General features: G+C 49.4%; 1 protein-coding gene across 1 annotated transcript in view; it reads right to left on the bottom strand.

The window, feature by feature from the left end:
• Positions 1–22,560, bottom strand: part of LOC125722169 (NACHT, LRR and PYD domains-containing protein 3-like) — a 37,840-nt gene that overhangs the window by 3,543 nt on the left and 11,737 nt on the right. The window contains exons 4-7 of the mRNA XM_048998349.1: positions 17,790–17,853; positions 17,378–17,606; positions 15,038–16,748; positions 10,289–10,462 (exon numbers count right to left, since the gene is read on the bottom strand). Of these exons, the coding sequence (XP_048854306.1) occupies positions 10,289–10,462; positions 15,038–16,748; positions 17,378–17,606; positions 17,790–17,853 (2,178 nt within the window). The remainder of the gene's footprint in view (positions 1–10,288; positions 10,463–15,037; positions 16,749–17,377; positions 17,607–17,789; positions 17,854–22,560) is intronic.

The following is a 22,560-nucleotide window of genomic DNA, read 5'->3' as shown; positions in this document are numbered from 1 at the left end:
AGAATCATTTTAAAATAATCTAGACTTACCCATATTAACCAATGAAACAGCAGATGCCCTTGATGCCAGAGGTGGAGATTTCAGGTCCAGAGAGTACAAATCCAGACCAAGATTTTGTTTCAACAAACCAGTTGAATATAAAGAGTCACAGTCAGAGACTCAACTGGTTTGTTGAAACAAAATCTTGGTCTGGATTTGTACTCCCTACACCTGAAATCTCCACCTCTGCTTGATGCACCATTAACATCAGAAGAACTCCATAAGGTCCTCAACCAAATGCCTAACAACCAATCGCCAGACCGGATGGTTACCCTGCAGAAATCTATACACATTTTTGGGACATATTTTCTCCACTCTTCAATAGACTGGTAAGAGAAATTAAACATGCATCACAAATCCCATCAAACATGAGCGCAGTGACCATTACAGTGTTATTGAGACCTGATAAACACCCAACACAACCCTCCAGTTACCGGCCATTACAGTGTTATTGAGACCTGATAAAGACCTGTAAGGACATAAAACTTATAGGTCCTGCAGGCCCCAACTCTGATCAGCCTGCATCAGTCTATTTCAGAGCTCCGCTGGCCCAGGCAAGACTGGACTCAACTCTTCAAACCACCCCTTTTAAGGAAGGCAAAGGCCTGCCGGCTCCTGAGAGACTGGATAGGAATAACTGGAGCAACACAGAAGAAGCAAGACCTTTCACCCCCTGGAGTGACCGGAGTTCCATAGTCAATTCACAGCAACAACAGCTGTCAGTCTTCATACACTGACACCTTTTCCACTATAAACAGGATAACTCACCACACATAGATGTTAGGGACAAATACACGCATGTTTGCTCTCGTTTGAATGACATATAATATGTTCCTAGGCACCGGGCATAGTCCCTGAGATGCTCACATGGTACGACAATGGGCGGCATCGGCGGAGTCCCTGAGACGAGCCAAAAGTAAACCTCGTACAAACTACCGCAACAAAAGGTGCGCCTTCACAGCCGCTGAGGTTGACACACGTTATGATACGGGCTGCCCCCAGCTGAGCCTCTGAGGTGGACGTACGTGTGGTTCTGGTAAACATCGGCTTAATCTCCGAGGCACCCACATGCTCAGTAATTGGCAGACACTGAGCCTTTGGGGAATTATATAGGTCGAGGGACCCGAATAATCAGAGGCTGACATTGTCTTAAATGGTGGCGATTTCTGTACCTTTAGGACAAACCCTGTGGAACAAGCCCACGGATCGCCCTGTCGGCCGAGGCGAATCTGGCGGACTCCTTCGGCAGGGGTAAACTAGAGTTGGTAATCTAAAAGACAGTCCAGAAGTAATCTGAACAACATAAACGTCATGACTACAATATACTGAAATAAGGTCATTAATAAAATGGTGTCTGAAATGTGTCTAAAAGAATATTTTGTATATTAAAAAGGGTAAGTAATTCCTAGGAGCGCTTGGAAGGACCGACACGCATTCATAGCCTTCGGCTGCGCCATTGGATTCCGCCATTGGGCCAGTGGGCGGCTCCCTACAGACCCAACACAACCCTCCAGTTACCAGCCACTCTCACTAATGAATACAGACTTGAAAATCATTACAAAAGCTCTCGCCACTCAGTTACAGACAGTCATTCCTACTATAATCCATCCTGATCAGACAGATTTCATCAAGACAAGACATGCCTCGGACAACATCCATAGATTATTTAATTTAGTCAGTACTGCTCAGCATACCCATACTAAAACCATGATTACATCATTAGATGCAGAAACGGCATCTGACAGTCAGTTGGACATTCCTCTTTAATACATTGCATAGATTTGGCTTCGGAGAGTCTTTCACCCACTGGGTTAAAATACTGTACACCTCACCCAAAGCTGCCGTGTCACAGATGGGATGACATCACCTGCATTCACACTCCGACGGGGAAGACGGCCTGCATGCCCACTCTCTCCTTCACTGTTTGCCATCTTCATAGAAACACTTGTGGCAGCATGTAAAAAGGGAAGGGGTTTCTCTATGACTGGGGTTGGTAGTAGCATTTGGGGGGGTCAAGGAGTCCGATGTTAGTGGTTTATGGTAATGTATAGTGTGCAGTTTGTTGAATTGGCGGACTACATATCCCATCATCCCCTGCGCACCGCAAAATAATAGTCCATGCTTAGGGTGCTGTCTGGTTTATTTCTTTCTTTCTTTATTCAAGGCAATAACTTAGAGCTGTGAGGTACCCACTGTTCTAGTTTTATCCATCGGCCATGGTAAAGGGAGAACTTGGGTAAATCAGCAGAAGTCTCTCACCAGTCTCTCACCAGCTTCCACCCCGGTTGCTGTTTCCTCTGGTCCCTCAGCATATGGGTTCCCTGCGGAAGCGCGCGCCGCCTGGGGAAGGTTCCCTTATAGCCCAGGGTGGAACAGGGGAAGGTCAAGGTTTGGCACAAAGGGGGGGGGGAAATAGGTGAGAGGTTGTTTGTTCTTGCTTTTGTTGTGTGAGGTGGGATGTTCTGGGTGAAAGAGCAGGGAACGGTAATGCTTAAGGGCCAGCTATTATGATGTGTTCGATGTTAAATGTATGTGTTGTAATGTATGTTAGTACATGAACCTCCAACTGGTTTCCCCTTGTCGTTGGGCTGTCCCAATTAGTTTAATGGGAAGCCGTATATAAGGGCAGGGGATTAGAGTAAAAAGGTGGTTGGTGCTCTTTCTTTTGGTCTAATTGTTTTATTTTTATTTTATTTTTGTTCTTTTTGTCAGCTTGAGGTGAGGCTGGAAGGGCCCCATGAAATAAAGCTACCTTTGTTCTGAGGCCTACTGCGTTTGTGCCTGGTTTCTCCCCACTCGCATGCGGGGTTGTTTGCATTCCCTCAATAAGGCAGGGCCTGTCCAGCTCTTGCCTTTTTCACACAGCAATACGACAGAACAGTGAAATAAATAGAATTCATACTAATAAGTCAATACAAAATTAGTCTCTATGCAGATGATATCTTGCTGTTTTTATGAAACCCTCAATATATGAAATTTTAATTTTATTAATACCTTTTCAAAACATATCAAACTACACAATAAACTGGAAAAAAACACATAATATTCTCACTGCCTGAAGATGCCTGGGATTCAGCTGATCAGGATGGTCCATTTCAGACTGGAAATATCCGGTACTTGGGTATCTACATCTCCCACAGGCTGTCTGACTTGGTTACCCTCAACTACACCCCCTTATTCAAAACAATAGATGAGTCTCCCACTTGAATCAATAAAAATAAAATTACTCGTCCAGAATAATTTCAGAAAAATTCTTTCAAACTCATTAATGTCACATTTTTGCTGGAAAAACAAAAACACAAAATCAAACATTCCACATTACAGAAAAGTAAATCTCAAGGTGGATTACAAGCTCATTTTTCTTAATTATTACTTATCAACTGCAAGACTTAACTAAATGGTCACACTACAGCAGTAACAGCAGCTCATGGTTACAGCAGGAGCAGCTGTACTGTAAAAATCTCAGACATGCAGACTTACTCAAAATGTCATTAAAGAAACAAAACTGCTTTAACAACACAGTGCTGCCATTTCCACAGCACTGACAGCACAGAGGAAAGCCATTAAAATCACTAACTGTACTCTCAGAGCCTGTAAATACACGCCAATCTGGAATGATCTGGACTTCCTACTTCACAATATCACTATTCACTATCACTCACGGGGACAGAAAGGGATTACACATCTCCACCTCCTTTTCAGTAACAGTCATTTCATGACATTCAAAGACTTAATCCATAAATGCGAGTTGAGAATATGCAATTTTTCTAATATTTACTAACTGAATCTAGCATCAGAACCAAAATGGACCTCACACATAATACACTGAATCCTCCTCAGATGAGACAACATTCTGCAACTTAAAAATAAAAATAAACCTCTAGAATATATAATCCTCCATCTGCGGCAGACACATTGATATTTGTACCAAAAATTAATTGGAATAAGGACCTTATCTTTTCCCCCAGCTCTGATTTCTGGATGGACGTCTGCAACAACATATTCACAGTGACAAATACTGGCCTTCAGTTCAGTACAAAGTAATTCACATAAAACATGTGACTCAATATAAAAAGTAGTCAGTACTGATACCTGCTCACAGTGTACAATGGGTGTCACAGGTAATTATCTGCATGCTCTGTTGGCCTGTATACCTGCTCACAGTGCACTATGGGTGTCACAGATAATTATCTGCATGCTCTGTGGGCCTGTATACCTGCTCACAGTGCACCATGGGTGTCACAGATAATGATCTGCATGCTCTGTGGGCCTGTATACCTGCTCACAGTGCACCATGGGTGTCACAGATAATGATCTGCATGCTCTGTGGGCCTGTATACCTGCTCACAGTGCACCGTGGGTGTCACAGATAATTATCTGCATGCTCTGTGGGCCTGTATACCTGCTCACAATGTACAATGGGTGTCACAGATAATTATCTGCATGCTCTGTGGGCCTGTATACCTGCTCACAATGTACAATGGGTGTCACAGATAATTATCTGCATGCTCTGTGGGCCTGTATACCTGCTCACAGTGCACCATGGGTGTCACAGATAATGATCTGCATGCTCTGTGGGCCTGTATACCTGCTCACAATGTACAATGGATGTCACAGATAATTATCTGCATGCTCTGTGGGCCTGTATACCTGCTCACAGTGCACCATGGGTGTCACAGATAATGATCTGCATGCTCTGTGGGCCTGTATATCTGCTCACAGTGCACCGTGGGTGTCACAGATAATTATCTGCATGCTCTGTGGGCCTGTATACCTGCTCACAGTGCACCATGGGTGTCACAGATAATGATCTGCATGCTCTGTGGGCCTGTATACCTGCTCACAGTGCACCATGGGTGTCACAGGTAATTACTGTATGTTCTCTGTAGGTGAAAGATCTGGACTGCAGACAGGCCAATTCAGCACCCGGACTCTTCTCCGACGAAGCCATGTGCTTGTAATAGCTGCAGTATGTGGTTTTGCATTGTCCTGCTGAAATACACAAGGCCTTCCCTGAAACAGACGTCCTCTGGAGGGGAGCATGTGTTGCTCTAAAACCTTTATATACCTTTCAGCATTCATAGTTCCTTCCAAAACATGCAAGCTGCCCACACCGTATGCACTTATGCACCCCCATACCATCAGAGATGCTGGCTTCTGAACTGAACGCTGATAACACGCTGGAAGGTCTCCCTCCTCTTTAGCCCGGAGGACACGGCGCCCTTCATTACCAACAAGAATGTCACATTTGGACTCGTCTGACCATAGAACACTTTCCCACTTTGAAACAGTCCATTTCAAATGAGTCTTGGCCCACAGGACACGACGGCGCTTCTGGACCATGTTCAGATATGGCTTCCTTTTTGCATGATATAGCTTTAGCTGGCATCTGCAGATGGCACGGCGGATTGTGTTTACCGACTGTGCTTTCTGGAAGTATTCCTGGGCCCATTTAGTAATGTCATTGACACAATCATGCCGATGAGTGATGCAGAGTCGTCTGAGGGCCCAAAGACCACGGGCAACCAATACAGGTCTTCGGCCTTTGAACATTTGTAATATTATCCATGTTCTGTTGTGAATAAAATATAGGCTCATGTGATTTGAAAGTGTTTAATTTGTTATTTCATTCAAATATAAAGAACTTTTCTAGAATTCTGGTTGTTTGTATGTTTGCTGGGGGTGACATGGTGGTACAGTGGTTAGCACTATTGCCTAACACCTCTGGGAACCGGGTTCAAGTCTCCGCCTGGGTCACATGTGTGTGGAGTTTGCATGTTCTCCCCATGTCGTCGTGGGATTTTCTCCGGGTACTCCGGTTTCCCCCACAGTCCAAAAACATGCTGAGGCTAATTGGAGTTGCTAAATTGCCCGACTGGTATGTGAATGTGCCCTGCGATGGGTTGGCCCCCCATCCTGGGTTATTCCCTGCCTATTGCTTCCGGGATAGGCTCCGGACCCCCAGCGACCCAGTAGGATAAGCGGTTTGGAAAATGGATGGATGGATGGATGGATATTGATCAGGTCAGTTAAGTAGCGGAGGGGGTTGTTAATCAGTTTCAGCTGCTTTGGTGTTAATGAAATTATCAACAGGTGAACTAGAGGGGCAACAATGAGACGACCCCCAAAACAGGAATGGTTTAACAGGTGGAGGCCACTGGCATTTTTCCCTCCTCATCTTTTCTGACAGTTTTTTCACTAGTTTTGCATTTGGCGACGGTCAGTGTCACTACTGGTAGCATGAGGCGATACCTGGACCCTACAGAGGTTGCACAGGTAGTCCAACTCCTCCAGGATGGCGCATCAATACGTGCCATTGCCAGAAGGTTTGCTGTGTCTCCCAGCACAATCTCAAGGGCATGGAGGAGATTCCAGGAGACAGGCAGTTATTCAAGGAGAGCTGAACAGGGCTGTAGAAGGTCCTTAACCCATCAGCAGGACTGGTATCTGCTCCTTTGTGCAAGGAGGAACAGGATGAACACTGCTGGAGCCCTACAAAATGACCTCCATCAGGCCACTGGTGTGAATGTTTCTGATTGTGTTCTCAGAGACAGACTTCATGAGGGTGCCCTGAGGACCCAATGTCCTCTATTGGGCCCTGTGCTCACTGCCGAGCACCATGGAGCTCGATTGGCATTTGCCATAGAATACCAGAATTTGCAGGTCTGTCACTGGCACCCTGTGCTTTTCACAGATGAGAGCAGGTTCATCCTGAGCACATGTGACAGACGTGAAAGGGTCTGGAGAAGGCATGGAGAACGTTATGCTTAGCATGACCGGTTTGGTGGTGGGTCAGTGATGGTCTGGGGAGGCATATCCATGGAGGGACGCACAGTCCTCTACAGGCTAGACAACGGCACCTTGACTGCCATTAGGTATCAGGATGAAATTCTTGAACCCATTGTCAGACCCTATGCTGGTGCAGTGAGTCCTGGGTTCCTCCTGGTGCACGACAATGCCCAGCCTCATGTGGCAAGAGCATGTAGGCAGTTCCTGGAGGATGAAGAAATTGATACCACTGACTGCCTCCCACGCTCGCCTGACCTTAATCCAATAGAACACCTCTGGGACATTATGTTTCATCCATCCGATGCCACCAGGTTGCACCTCAGACTGTCCGGAAGCTCAGTGATACCCTGGTCCAGATCTGAGAGGAGATCCCCCAGGACACCATCCGTGGTCTCATTAGGACGATGCCCCGACGTTGTCAGGCATGCATACAACCATGTGGGGGCCATACAAACTACTGAGTATGATACTGTTACTGTAATGAAATTTCAGCAAAATGGACTAGCCTGCTGCATCATTTTTCACTTTGATTTTCGGGGGTGTCTCTGAATTCAGCCCTCTGTAGGTTTTCATGGAAATTTCATTTCCATTAAACGATGTGGCATCCTTTCATTCCTAACACATTACCCAGTCTACATCAGTATATATATATATATATATATATATATATATATATATATATATATATATATATATTCCCCATTGATATCTGATGTGTTTTCAGTGTTCCTTTAATTTTTTTGAGCAGTGTATATGTGTGATCATTTTTTATTCACTAATTTTTTTTTGACAATTACGGCTCCTATCATCCACAACCATCATATATAAATACAATCCTGTCTTTGTTTTTTTTCCTTCTTGACGTTTTTCTCCTTTTCTTTTCCTCTCCCCTCTACAACTCACATTAAATACTGACTTCACTCGCCCCCCAGTCCTGCCACTTCCACTAGCCCCTATTTTGGGGGAGTGGTTCTTTTCCCCTGTGCCTCTGGGTGGGGCAGGTCACCTAATGCACTGGGGGTGGGGTGTCGCAGACACTCTCACACACACGTACCCTGCCGCAGACACTCTCACACACGCGTACCCTGCCGCAGACACTCTCACACACGCGTACCCTGTCGCAGGCACTCTCACACACACGTACCCTGCCGCAGACACTCTCACACACGCGTACCCTGCCGCAGACACTCTCACACACGCGTACCCTGTCGCAGACACTCTCACACACACGTACCCTGCCGCAGACACTCTCACACACGCGTACCCTGTCGCAGACACTCTCACACACACGTACCCTGCCGCAGACACTCTCACACACACGTACCCTGCCGCAGACACTCTCACACACACGTACCCTGTCGCAGACACTCTCACACACACGTACCCTGCCGCAGACACTCTCACACACGCGTACCCTGTCGCAGACACTCTCACACACACGTACCCTGCCGCAGACACTCTCACACACGCGTACCCTGTCGCAGACACTCTCACACACACGTACCCTGCCGCAGACACTCTCACACACGCGTACCCTGTCGCAGACACTCTCACACACACGTACCCTGCCGCAGACACTCTCACACACACATACCCTGCCGCAGACACTCTCACACACGCGTACCCTGCCGCAGACACTCTCACACACACGTACCCTGCCGCAGACACTCTCACACACACGTACCCTGCCGCAGACACTCTCACACACACGTACCCTGTCGCAGACACTCTCACACACGCGTACCCTGCCGCAGACACTCTCACACACGCGTACCCTGCCGCAGACACTCTCATACACACGTACCCTGTCGCAGACACTCTCACACACACGTACCCTGCCGCAGACACTCTCACACACACGTACCCTGTCACAGACACTGTCACACACGCATGCCCTGCCACAGACACTCTCACACACACTGCATTATATGCGAGTCCGCTATATCCGATGCTTTTTCTGCATGTAATTAAAGGTGCACAACCGGCAGTCCTCGTCTGTTATAGACGATATTCCGTTATAAGCGAGTCCATTATAACAGGATTATACTGCACCTTCGACTCCACCTAGCAGACATACTTATGAGGGGATTGAGGTATGGACGTTTTGAAAGGTATGACAGAAAGAAGCTTTTTCTGTCAGTTACTTAAAATGTTAGTGCCAGGAGTTTTCAAAACATTATACAACATTGACTGGAATCAAATTCAACTACCTGATTAAACAAAAATGCTTTTGTGGCAATAAAAATTCAAGGTGGATTTAGCGTATAAAGAAGGACGGTTATAATGAAATGAACCTTATCCCAACTGTAAGATATGGTGGAGGTTCTGTGATGTTGTGGAGCTGATTTTCCTCCAAAAACCCTGGAAACCTCGTTAGGGTACATGGCACTATGGGGTCCATGAAATACCAGGACATTTTATATCAAAATTTGGCTGCTGCTGCCAGGAAACGAAAACTGGGCCTTCATTGGATCTTCCAGCAGGACGGTGATCCTAAGCACATGTCCAAATCAACATTAAAATGGTCAGCTGACCACAGAATCAAGCTTCTGCCATGGCCACCTCAGTCCCCTGACCTGAACCCCACTGAAAACCTGTGGGCTGAGCTGAAGAGGAGAGTGCACAAGAGAGGGCCGAGGACCCTGGGTGATCTGGGGAGATTCTGTAAAGAGGAATGGTCTCAGATGCCCTGCTCTGTATTCTCCAACCTTATAAAATGTTATAGGAGACTCAGTGCTGTTATACTGGCAAAGGGAGGCTGTACAGAGTATTAAAAGCAGGGCTGCCAATAATCGTGTGTTTTTGTTGAAAATAATTATTTCTTGATGAAGGATTTGTTTTTCTTTGAATAAATTTATTTCAATGAAAGGTTGGATTTTTCTCATTTTTTTCAGTGTGAGATGAAGCTGCTTCGCCAAAAGGTGGATTTTTTTCTAACCCTTTTTACAAATCTTTACAAGGGGGGCAATAATTGTGGAGGGACTGTATATTGTTTATATAGGACACTGTATTTGTACTAAATGGTGGTAAGTTAATCATGTCCTCTACTGTGAACACCCGTGTAAAATAATCATTAAACTCATTTACTATATAAATTTTAATTTTCAATTATAAGGCCCTTACTATCCTGCAGATGAGTGATTTCAGCTTTTAAAGCTCTTTGGGAGTTAAAATATTGGAAGAAACTTTTAATGTTATCCTTAACCTCCAATGCAATCTTCCTTTCGACATTCCACTTACTGTAGCGAGTCTAATGTTATTTTTTAAGTCAACCTCTAGACTTTGATACTCCTGCTTTATTTTGAAATCACTAGCTATGTTCCACCTTATTATCTCCAGCGTACAGTGTGAAATACCCAGTAATACTCACCTCACTACCCACAGTTTACAGTATGGAATACCCAGTAAGACTGACCTCAGTAACTCCAGTTTACAGTGTGGAATACCCAGTCAGACTGACCTCAGTATCTCCAGTTTACAGTGTAAGTCCCCCAGTCCAGCAGAGAGCAGCTTCACTCCTGAGTCCTGCAGGTCATTGTCACTCAGGTCCAGCTCTCTCAGGGGTGAGGAGTTTGATCTGAGAGCTGAAGCCAGTGCCTCACAGCATTTCTCTGTGAGTTCACAACTGTTCAGCCTGAAACAGAAAACACTTTAAGACACAGACATATACACATCCTACACATTAGTAAAATACAAAGCATTACAATAAGCATTTGTTTTCAGTATAATTAGCAGCACAGCTTACACTTCAAAATGAATTATAGTCTGCAGAGTGTTCTGTGCGTCCTGACAATCTGCTGCAGTCATATGATCACTAATTCTGAGTCAGTGCATCTTTGCTCAAAACTAGAGGTAAAAACATTAAGTAGAAGCTACAACCAAAAGTCACAGAATATACAGGAATATATAGGAACACAACAGCAAGATGGACGTGAACCTCCCAACCAGTGCTTGCAGTGCAGTCCTTAGCCATCTTTCTGCCAGGTGTCCCTACACTCGACACGTATCACTGAAAGGAGGAGATGTGAACATTCCCAGCAGCTAATGCAGCAGCAACTGGCACTTGGATTCCTGATCCCATGAGTAAAATCCTTTTTCTCCCTGTATTGTTATACCTGGGAACATGTCAAATCACCAATTACATCTGGGTGATATGACGATATTGTCGGTAATGAGCGTAATCAGACAAGTATCCCGGTGTCGATATCTGACAGTGACTAACCGGCGATTATCGTCTTTGCTGGGGAAACGCGCTTAGGCTACATACAAAGCAAGATAACAGAAGGATTCATGATTTGCTTTCAGTTCAGCTTTCTAGCCAAAGATTCTGAAGCAGTTAAAAAGAAACATTGTACAGAATTTCACAAGCATTGTCCCTTGCAGTAACCATGCGTTCACCATTCTTGTAAGTTCAGTATTGTCACATCACCAACTTCTATCTGTGAGTCAGCAGCCAGAATTTCAGTCATTCAAGTGCAGCTTTCTGGTGGGAATTTTGAGCTTCCCAACTCAGTTTATCGTGTCTGAGTCTCAGGCACGGCTTTAAGTGTGTCCCTGACCCCGCCGTCTCGGTGGAGGACTGTCTGCTCGCGGTCGGTGAAGTAGTTGGAGCCGCTAATGTTGTTTCAGCTTCCCGAATGAACAAAGCTATTGTGATCTTTTTAAAAGACGTTTCCATGGTTGATGACCTCATAGAAAGTGGTCTCAACATTAAAGATGAATTCGTACAGATATTGCCTTTATCAAGCCCGTCAAAAAAAGTTGTTTTATCTAATGTTTCCTCATTTATTAGAAATGAACTACTGTCCAACATTCTGGGCGCTACGGGAAGTTGGTGAACCCGATTAGGATGATTCCTGTCTTTTAGGCGGCAAACATTTATGATTCTTAATGCGCCGCAGGAGGTCCTGGACGTGTCTGTTAAGATCACAGTGGAGGGGAAAGTTTATATAATTTTAACAGCTCTGAGAGTGTGAAGTGTTTTGCGTGGGGTGGTTTTGGGCATGTGCGGCAGGCCTGCCCGTGAGGGGAGCTCCCCCCGGGGGAGCGCGAGGAGGGGCGCGAGGCCCCGGCGCTGGTGCGGGACGCCGAGCACCGCGGGGGCGCCGATACTGTAGTAACGGACTTGGACTCAAACCGTGGGGACTGGGAGGACGAGCCCCCCCCACCCGTAGTCACTGATCCCCCCCCCGCTCCCGCTGAGACAGCGGGCTGACAGAGGAGCCCGGCCCGGACGCAGCAGGGCCCGCTGGTGGCAGCGCGGTGAGTGACTCCGCTCCCGCTGAGACGGCGGGCTGACAGAGGAGCCCGGCCCGGACGCAGCAGGGCCCGCTGGTGGCAGCGCGGTGAGTGACTCCGCTCCCGCTGAGACAGTGGGCTGACAGAGGAGCCCGGCCTGGACGCAGCAGGGCCTGCTGGCGGCGGCGCGGTGAGTGACTCCGCTCCCGCTGAGACAGCGGGCTGACAGAGGAGCCCGGCCCGGACACAGCAGGGCCCGCTGGCGGCAGCGCGGTGAGTGACTCCGCTCCCGCTGAGACGGCGGGCTGACAGAGGAGCCCGGCCCGGACGCAGCAGGGCCCGCTGGCGGCAGCGCGGTGAGTGACTCCGCTCCCGCTGAGACGGCGGGCTGACAGAGGAGCCCGGCCCGGACGCAGCAGGGCCCGCTGGTGGCAGCGCGGTGAGTGACTCCGCTCCCGCTGAGACGGCGGGCTGACAGAGGAGCCCGGCCCGGACGCAGCAGGGCCCGCTGGTGGCAGCGCGGTGAGTGACTCCGCTCCCGCTGAGACGGCGGGCTGACAGAGGAGCCCGGCCCGGACGCAGCAGGGCCCGCTGGCGGCAGTGCGGTGAGTGACTCCGCTCCCGCTGACACAGCGGGCTGACAGAGGAGCCCGGCCCGGACGCAGCAGGGCCTGCTGGCGGCAGCGCGGTGAGTGACTCCGCTCCCGCTGAGCCCGGCACTGACCCACCTGTAGACACCGCAGCGGAACATCCCGAGCCTGAGCTGGACCTGCACTTACTGGATTCTGATAAAGATCATGAGGACGTAGAGAGTTTGGCTGATGACTTGGACTCACAGGCCTCCATGGACTCCAGCACCCCTGTAGGTAGGACCAAGGTTTACTCTCTTGAGCAGATCTGTTTCTTTCTGGACAGCACTAAAGGCCAGAGAAAACCTAAGATAGAGTGCTATGTCCCTGATTGGAAACTGTTTTACCTTCATGTACGATGGCGATGAGGAAATTTACTTTGGACGAGCTTGATAAACAGAAGCGGTGCAGATTAAAGAAGCTTCACACCCCCTTGTGGAATTGGAGTGCTGACACTCAGGGACTCCCCATGCCTGTGTTCCCACCTGCCTCTCCCTCCTACTTATGCTGCCATAGCCATATATGCCGGAGCTTACATACTGCACTATCCTAACTGTTTGCACAGCCTCTAGTCTCCCCTACTTCGGCTAACTGCACATTTTATTTCTCCTACTCCCCCTGGCTGTGCTGCCTGGAGACCCCACATTTTTAAGATATCCTGCCTACCCTGCTGCCTGCGACGTCTCCACTACCTGTGAGTCCTTCCGGCCTGCTCACCCTTCTGCCTGTGACATCTTCCCTGTTTACCCTGCTGCCGTACTACTGTTCGCCCCCCCATCTGAAGCAGCTCCAGCACTTGCTGTCATCACCTCCCTGCCCCCCACTTTGTGACTGAAATGTTAAGATTGGGATAATGTGAATTAGGACTTTGCCATCTTGATCATTTGACTTCCTCTGCTGCCCCCTAGAGGATGGGCTCCCCCTTTGGGTCTGGTTAGGGTTAGGGCTTCCTCTGCTGCCCCCTGGAGGATGGGCTCCCCCTTTGAGTCTGGTTAGGGTTAGGGCTTCCTCTGCTGCCCCCTGGAGGATGGGCTCCCCCTTTGAGTCTGGTTAGGGTTAGGGCTTCCTCTGCTGCCCCCTGGAGGATGGGTTCCCCCTTTGAGTCTGGTTAGGGTTAGGGCTTCTTTTGCTGCCCCCTGGAGGATGGGCTCCCCCTTTGAGTCTGATTAGGGTTAGGGCTTCCTCTGCTGCCCCCTGGAGGGTGGGCTCCCCCTTTCAGTCTGGTTAGGGTTAGGGCTTCCTCTGCTGCCCCCTGGAGGATGGGCTCCCCCTTTGAGTCTGGTTCCTCCCAAGGATTCGTCTTTCTAGGGTAATTTTCCTTGCCACTGTCCCCTCTGACTTGCTCACTGGGGGCTTTGGGCAGGGATGCTGTAAAGTGCTTTGAGATGATGTAATGTTGTGAAAACACACTATATAAATAAAACTGAACTGAACTGAAATTGCATTCAGTGTTTGGTGGGGGGGGGGGGGGACTCAAAATGAGATCTGAACCAGCAACCTTCCGCTCATGGACACAGAGTCCGAGCCCAAAGAGTCACGCACCACACCCAGTATTTACAGAAATGCTTCCTACAGCATCCAGAACTGAAACGAATATGAGTGGTTTTCCCACTATTAATGAAAACTGGACCATTCTGTATGATGCTGTATCTTTAGTTATTTGTTACACAAAGGATGGTCGTGGAAATCTTGTCTTTTTTGTTTTTACTACATCACTACCTTCAGTTAATATAAACTAGATTAAAAAGGAACCTTGTTGTTAAAAGAGGGGAAATAAATTATATATATATATATATATATATATATATATATATATATATATATATATATATATATATATAAATTTAATATTTTAAACAATGCTTATCTATCTCTGCCGGACTAGATGTGTCGTCACATCCTCAGCCAGGTGCAGCTGAGGCCAGCAGAGGGCGCCAGTGAGCAGCCAGAGACAGCAGTCATACGGAAGCTCCCAGCTCTGGGCTCCATCACATGAACACGCCTGCTGACAATAACACTCACATACCACTGATACACCCTGTGGATAAAGAGCCCTCACTGTTTCTATAGCAGGTTAGGATGCTGTGCCTGTGATCAGAAGGCAGACTGGATGGGAATGGAGACGTAGTAACAAACAAAAAGTGACATCACTACCTTCAGTCATTATAAAGGCTGTGGTCAGGATTAGCTACTGCATTACAAACAGCTATAGCTGTGATTATCAAAATAAAACCCACTTATTAATCCATGAGGAGAAATATATAATATATATTACACATTTCAAACAATAATCATGTATTACTGCCAGACCAGACATGATTTCCCATCCCCACGTCACTTACAGAGCCGTCCTGGAGTTCTTGACCACAGGCAGCAGCCTGCAGTGCTGTTTATCTCGTCTGATGTATTTCCTCAGATCAAACACATCCAGCTCCTCATCTGACATCAGCATCACAAAGGCCAGAGCTGAATACTGTGCAGGTGAGAGGTGATCTGCTGAAATGTTTCCTGAATTCAGGTATCTTTGTACTGACTTTACTAGAGAATTGTCACCCAGTTCAGTCAGACAGTGGAACAGGTTGATGGTCCTTTCTGGAGATAAATTCTCCTGTATTTTCTCCTTGATGTATTGGGCTGTTTCCTTAATGGTTTGTGAGCAGGTTTCTGTTGGCCCCAGTAGCCTTTGTAACAGAGTCTTACTGGAGTCTGTTGAGAGGCCCAGGAGGAAGCGGAGGTAGAGGTCCAAGTGTCCATTCTTGCTCTCTAATGCCTGATTCACTGCAGTCTTCAGCAGGTCAGCTGATGAGTTTGACAGAAACACATATAAAGCAGCGAGATACTCCTGGATGCTCAGATGCACAAAGCAGTACACCTTCTCCTGGTACAACCCATACTCCTCTTTAAAGACTTCTGTGCACACTCCAGAGTAAATTGAAGTTTCAGTGACATCAATGCCATTCCCTGTCAGATCTTGCTCATAAAATATGAGATTGCCTTTCTCAAGGTTGGCAAAAGCAAGTTTACCAAGTTTTAAAAGGAATTCCTTGCTGTATTCTTTAAGCTTAGTTTCTTGTTTTTTCATATACTTGTCATTTTTTAAACTTGTCTGAAAGATCAGGAAGTGTGTGTACATTTCAGTCAGAGTCCTTGGAATTTCTCCCCTGTCAGTCTCACTAAAAAGCCTCTTAAGCACAGTGGCTGAAATCCAGCAGAACACAGGTATGTGGCACATGATGAAGAGGCTCCTTGATGATTTCACATGTGTGATAATCCTGCTGGCCAGGCTCTGATCCCTAAATCTCCTTCTGAAATACTCCTCCTTCTGGGCATCACTGAACCCTCGTATCTCTGTCACCTGGTGGACACACTCAGGAGGTATCTGATTGGCTGCTGCTGGCCGGGAGGTTATCCAGAGGAGAGCGGATGGGAGCAGATTCCCCTTAATGAGGTTAGTCAACAGCACATCCAGTGACGTTTTCTTTGTTACATCAAACCAGCTCTCATTGTTCTGAAAATCGAAAGGAAGGCGACACTCGTCCAGACCATCAAAGATGAACAAGATTTTGTACATAAACAGCTCAGTGGATTCAAGAGATTTCAGTTCTGGGACAAAGTGGCAAAGCAGTTCAATGAGACTGTATTCACCCTTAATCAAATTCAGGTCCCGGAAAGGAAGAGCAAATATGAAGTGAACATCCTGGTTTGCTTTTCCTTCTGCCCAGTCGAGAATAAATTTCTGCACAGAGACTGTTTTTCCGATACCTGCCACCCCTTTAGTGAGTACAGTTCTGATAGGTGTCTCACGCCCACATAAGGGTTTAAATATATCATTGCACTTGACTGTAGTATCTTCTGTTCGCCTTTTCTTGGATGCTGTTTCAATCTGTCTCACTTCATGTTCATCATTGACTGCTCCAGTCCCACCTTCAGTTATGTAGAGTTCTGTGTAAATCTCACTGAGAAGTGTTGGCTGTCCTTCCTTAGCTTTCCCTTCAAATACACACGCAAATTGCTTCTTAAGTTTACCTTTGAATTCCTGTAGCATGAGCTGTCCTGAAAAGAAATGAGAGAAAAATGCACTAATTCTCACCGTGATCCCGACCAATATGAGAGGAAGAATATTTTCCAAAAACACACTTTTTTGCACATACATATCCAGATATTTCCCTGTGACTGTGAATGTGAAACTGAAAGTTTTATCATACGTATTTTACTGGAACACCGCATACAGGACCGTGAATAAGCCTTAGGCAGCCAAAGGAAATGTTTAAAGCCATTTATCTGGGTAGTAAGTGTATATCTGCTCAGAACCAAAAAAAACACAAAACCCCTTTTCATTTCCCAAACCTCTCCTCAGGGGCACCACAGCCAGTCCATGTATTTGTTAAATTTCACCACCAGCTCACTTCATTCATTAATTAAATAAGTTTAAAACTCAATGAGATATTGATCAGCCACATGAGGTGTGTTAGTGGTCAAGTAAAAAAATACAGGGATATACTGCACAATATCAGCAAATATTAAGGTGATGTTGGGAGAGGTTCTGAAATGGCAAACACACTTTGACATACATATTATAGTAGTTCTACACCAACATGAAGACCATTTAAACATCCTTTTCTTTGACTGCCTAAGACGTTTACACAATATTGTACATGTAGATAATATTATAAAGTTCTTACTCTTGTACAGCAGGTCAGCAAGATCATTATGTTTCATGATCCTCAGGATGTACACTGTGATCTTCAGAGCTACCTCTCTAACACTGGTCTTCTGCATCTGACCATCACAGTCCAGGTCATTGTCCTCCTCCAGCTGAGGCTCAGAGCATTCTGGGTAATTCTGATCTAGGTGCCTCACAAACGTCTTCAGTTCCTCCTTTAGGAACTTCATGGCTTTTACCTCTAGTGACTAAAATAAACAGTCAGAGTTAATTATTGCTACTTACACCAAACCTTTTCAGAGTTTCACTTGTGAATCATAGTTTAAAACATATTTTCTTTAAGATGATGAATTTATTATTATGCAGCTGTATAAAATATAAGCTAATTCACATAACAGCCAAGAAAATATATATCAGCAATAAATACAAACCTTCAATATGGATGATAAACCCGATTTATCATGTAGATCTGAACTGCAATCTTCCATTTGGTCTCTGTGAATTAGGCAGAAACATAAAGACCTCAATTCATCTACACAAATGTAACAGAAAGGCTGAAAAGTTCCCCATTAAAATTGCTGTTACTGCAGATAAAGAATAACACTGTGGTATATTACAACACCAATTCCAAAAAGTTGGACATTGTGCAAATTGTAAATAAAAACAGAATGTAATGATATGGAAATCTCATAAACCTCTATTATATTCATAACAAAGTATAGAAAACATATCAGATGTTTAAACTGAGACATTTTGCTATTTCATGAAAAATATTGGCTGATTGAAATATTGGCATGACAGCAACGTATCTCAAAAAAGTTGGGACAGGGGCAATAGGAGGCTGGAAAAGTTAGTGGTACAAAATCCCAATGTTAAGATCGCCGGTGAACGGGGAAGGTGCACGGACAGGCAGGCAGGCAAGGATCAGGCAGGCCGGTAGAATAAGGGGGAAACGGGGTTTAATCACAGGACTAAGGGCAGGAAACATCAGACGCCAACTAACATAAATGACAGACCGGGAACCAGGGCAAGACATGGACTCAAATAGACAGGACTGATTGAAAATAATCGGACTCAGATGGGTACGATCCGGGAAGCACACGTGGATAATCAGGGGGGCGTGGCACACATGAGGATCGTACGAGCCGGGTATGACAGACCCCCCCCCTCAGAGGAGGCGACGGACGAGGGAAACGGGACCTGGAAAAGAAGAACAAAACCATTCAAGGGACACCGGAAACATGACAGAGACACAGAACAGGCACAGAGACAAGAAGTAGGACAAAACCTGATAAAGAACAGGGAAGGCAGACAGACAGACTAGGAAAGGAGACACAGTGGGAACAGGTGGGATAAAAGGACCAGGGGTGAACGGAGGAGGAACAAAGGGACTAGGAATGGAGACAGGAGGGACAAAGCCGGGAGGAGGAGCAAACGAAGGAGGGAGACAGGCAGGGGAGTAGGGAGAGAAGGAGGGGGAACCAAGGGGAGTCCGAGGGAGCCCCAGCGGGCGACGGGTGGCCGTCAGAGGGGCCGCAGGAGGCCGGAGCCGAAAGGGACCTCAGAGCAGCAGAGGAGGCAGGGCGAGGCACTGACGGAGGGGCCGAGGAGGGAGATGGAGGGAGAGCCAGGGAAGGGGACGAAGGAGCTGGAGGGGACCTAGGCGAGGGCAAGGAGAGGGGGGGAGCCGCAGCAGGCGGCGACGTCCTCCGACGCGCTGGAGCGGAGGGAACCGCAGGCAACTGAGGAGCTGCAGCAGGGGAGTCCGCAGGCGACCAACGAGGCACCAGAGCAGGGAGCAAGACAGGGCGACGAGGCTGCGGAGGGAGACCCGCAGGCAACAGCCAACCTGGAGGGCGAGGACCCGCAGGCGCCGACCAAGCCCCAGCGCAGGCGAGAGAGGGCGAGCCAGGGGGCAGGGTGGGTGGGACCCCAGCCCTGCGTCTGTGTCCTCTCCCCTTACAGGACACAGAAATAAGGACCCTTGGTGGGCGGTCGAGCTCGCCGGGGCGAGGGCAGAGGAGTCACCAGGATCGGGTCTGGGGCAGAAGGGACCGGCATGGGGCAAGGAACGGGAGTCACAAGGGGCAGTCACTGGCAGAGGGAGCGCCTCCGGCGTGGGCGCAGGAGCTGCAGGCAGAGGGAGCGCCCACTCGGGAGCTGCAGGCGGAGGGGGCGCCCGCTCGGGAGCTGCAGGCGGAGGGGGCGGCCGCTCGGGAGCTGCAGGCGGAGGGGGCACCCGCTCGGGCTGCGCAGGCGGAGGGGGCGGCCGCTCGGGAGCTGCAGGCAGAGGGAGCACCCGCTCGGGCTGCGCAGGCGGAGGGGGCGGCCGCTCGGGAGCTGCAGGCGGAGGGAGCACCCGCTCGGGAGCTGCAGGCGGAGGGGGCGGCCGCTCGGGAGCTGCAGGCGGAGGGGGCACCCGCTCGGGAGCTGCAGGCGGAGGGGGCGGCCGCTCGGGAGCTGCAGGCGGAGGGGGCACCCGCTCGGGCTGCGCAGGCGGAGGGGGCGGCCGCTCGGGAGCTGCAGGCAGATGGAGCACTCGCTCGGGCTGCGCAGGCGGAGGGGGCGGCCGCTCGGGAGCTGCAGGCGGAGGGGGCGGCCGCTCGGGCTGCGCAGGCGGAGGGGGCGGCCGCTCGGGAGCTGCAGGCGGAGGGGGCGGCCGCTCGGGAGCTGCAGGCGGAGGGGGCGGCCGCTCGGGCTGCGCAGGCGGAGGGGGCGGCCGCTCGGGAGCTGCAGGCGGTGGGGGCGGCCGCTCGGGAGCTGCAGGCGGAGGGGGCGGCCGCTCGGGAGCTGCAGGCAGAGGGAGCACCCGCTCGGGCTGCGCAGGCGGAGGGGGCGGCCGCTCGGGAGCTGCAGGCAGAGGGAGCACCCGCTCGGGAGCTGCAGGCGGAGGGGGCGGCCGCTCGGGAGCTGCAGGCGGAGGGGGCACCCGCTCGGGCTGCGCAGGCGGAGGGGGCGGCCGCTCGGGAGCTGCAGGCAGATGGAGCACTCGCTCGGGCTGCGCAGGCGGAGGGGGCGGCCGCTCGGGCTGCGCAGGCGGAGGGGGCGGCCGCTCGGGAGCTGCAGGCGGTGGGGGCGGCTGCTCGGGCTGCACAGGCGGAGGGGGCGCCCGCTCGGGAGCTGCAGGCAGTGGGGGCGCCCGCTCGGGAGCTGCAGGCAAAGGGGGCGGCTGCTCGGGCTGCGCAGGCGGCAGCGGAGGCGGTTTCTCGGGCCCCCCCCCCCCGCTACCCCACCCCTCAATACGGCTCTGCTTTGCTTATCAATGGAGCCGCCTGCTCTGTGAGCGACTGGCCCACGGCCGCGCCGACCTGGGACTCGTGGGTGAGCAGGGAGCGCCAGACGGGGGGGGCGCCTATCAGCTTCTTTCCCACATCCCTGCCCCCCCGCTTCTGTACCAGCTGGTCCCGGGGCCCCCACTAGCTGGGGCGATACTGCTGCCTAAATATGACGAAACATTAAACATGTCATCATCCTGCAGCTGTTCTCCATCCCAGTGGACATAATGTGCATGATGTCATCAGCGTGCGCCACCCCATCTGGAATGTCCTACTTTATTACAGAATACTAACCGCTTCAGGGATCACCTTTTGTCTGTTAGCCACAGCAGTGAAGGAAGTTGCACATGCAGTCTCCGCCTGGGTCACATGTGTGTGGAGTTTGCATGTTCTCCCCATGTCGTCGTGGGGTTTCCTCCGGGTACTCCGGTTTCCCCCCACAGTCCAAAAACATGCTGAGGCTAATTGGACTTGCTAAATTGCCTGTAGGTGTGCGTGTGAGAGTCAATGGTGTGTGAGCGTGCCCTGTGATGGGGTGGCCCCCCATCCTGGGTTGTTCCCTGCCTCGTGCCCATTGTTTTCGGGATAGGTTCTGGACCCCCTGCCACCCAGTAGGATAAGCGGTTTGGAAAATGGATGGATGGATGGATGGATGGCCAGACCTTTAAGTTTGACTGCAAAACATAAAGCACCTATGACAGACATCAGCCTTCACAGGATGTCACAACACCATCCCTCACTGATGTGTCTTACCTGGCTCAAGCTATTCAGAACAGCAAAGCCGTTAACAGGCTCCCAATGCCAGAGCCTGCTGTGTTTAGCGGGGATCCAATTCATTTTATTGAATGGAAGGCATCCTTTATGTACTCATTCAGAGAACAGGTATCTCTTCAGCAGATAAGCTGTATTACCTTAAGAAATATATCAGTGGTCCTGCTCATAAATGTCTTGAGGGCACGTTCTACCGAAGTGATTATGAGGCATGCAAAGATGCTTGGAATAAGCTTAATCAGCGATACGGTCAGCGATATGGTCAGTGATACGGTCAGCGATATGGTCAGTGATACGGTCAGCGATATGGTCAGTGATACGGTCAGTGATACGGTCAGCGATATGATCACTGATACGGTCAGCGATACGGTCAGCGATACGGTCAGTGATACGGTCAGCCATACGGTCAGTGATACGGTCAGCCATACGGTCAGCCATATGGTCAGCGATACGGTCAGCCATACGGTCAGGAATACGGTAAGTGATATGGTCAGCGATACGGTCAGCCATGCGGTCAGCCATACAGTCAGCCATACGGTCAGTGATATGGTCAGCCATACGGTCAGCAATACGGTCAGTGATATGGTCAGCGATATGGTCAGCCATACGGTAAGTGATATGGTCAGCGATACGGTCAGACATGCGGTCAGCCATACGGTCAGTGATACGGTCAGCCATATGGTCAGCCATACAGTCAGCCATACGGTCGGTGATACGGTCAGCCATACGGTCAGCGATACGGTCAGCCATACGGTCAGTGATACGGTCAGCGATATGGTCAGCCATACGGTCAGTGATACAGTCAGCCATACGGTCAGTGATACGGTCAGCCATACGGTCAGCCAAACGGTCAGCCATACGGTCAGCGGTACGGTCAGCCATACGGTCAGCGATATGGTCAGCCATACGGTAAGTGATACGGTCAGCGATATGGTCAGCGATGCGGTCAGCGATACGGTCAGCCATACGGTCAGTGATACGGTCAGCCACACGGTCAGCGATACGGTCAGTGATACAGTCAGCCATACGGTCAGCGATGCGGTCAGCCATACAGTCAGCCATAGGGTCAGCCATACAGTCAGCCATAGGGTCAGCCATACAGTCAGCCATACGGTCAGGAATACGGTAAGTGACATGCTGAGCGATACGGTCAGCG

This window comes from Brienomyrus brachyistius, unplaced genomic scaffold (assembly GCF_023856365.1).
Source record: "Brienomyrus brachyistius isolate T26 unplaced genomic scaffold, BBRACH_0.4 scaffold37, whole genome shotgun sequence".
NCBI classification, from domain to species: Eukaryota; Metazoa; Chordata; class Actinopteri; order Osteoglossiformes; family Mormyridae; genus Brienomyrus; species Brienomyrus brachyistius.
The sequence above is the reverse complement of the archived record's forward strand: the minus strand, read 5'-3'. Positions and strand labels throughout refer to the sequence as shown.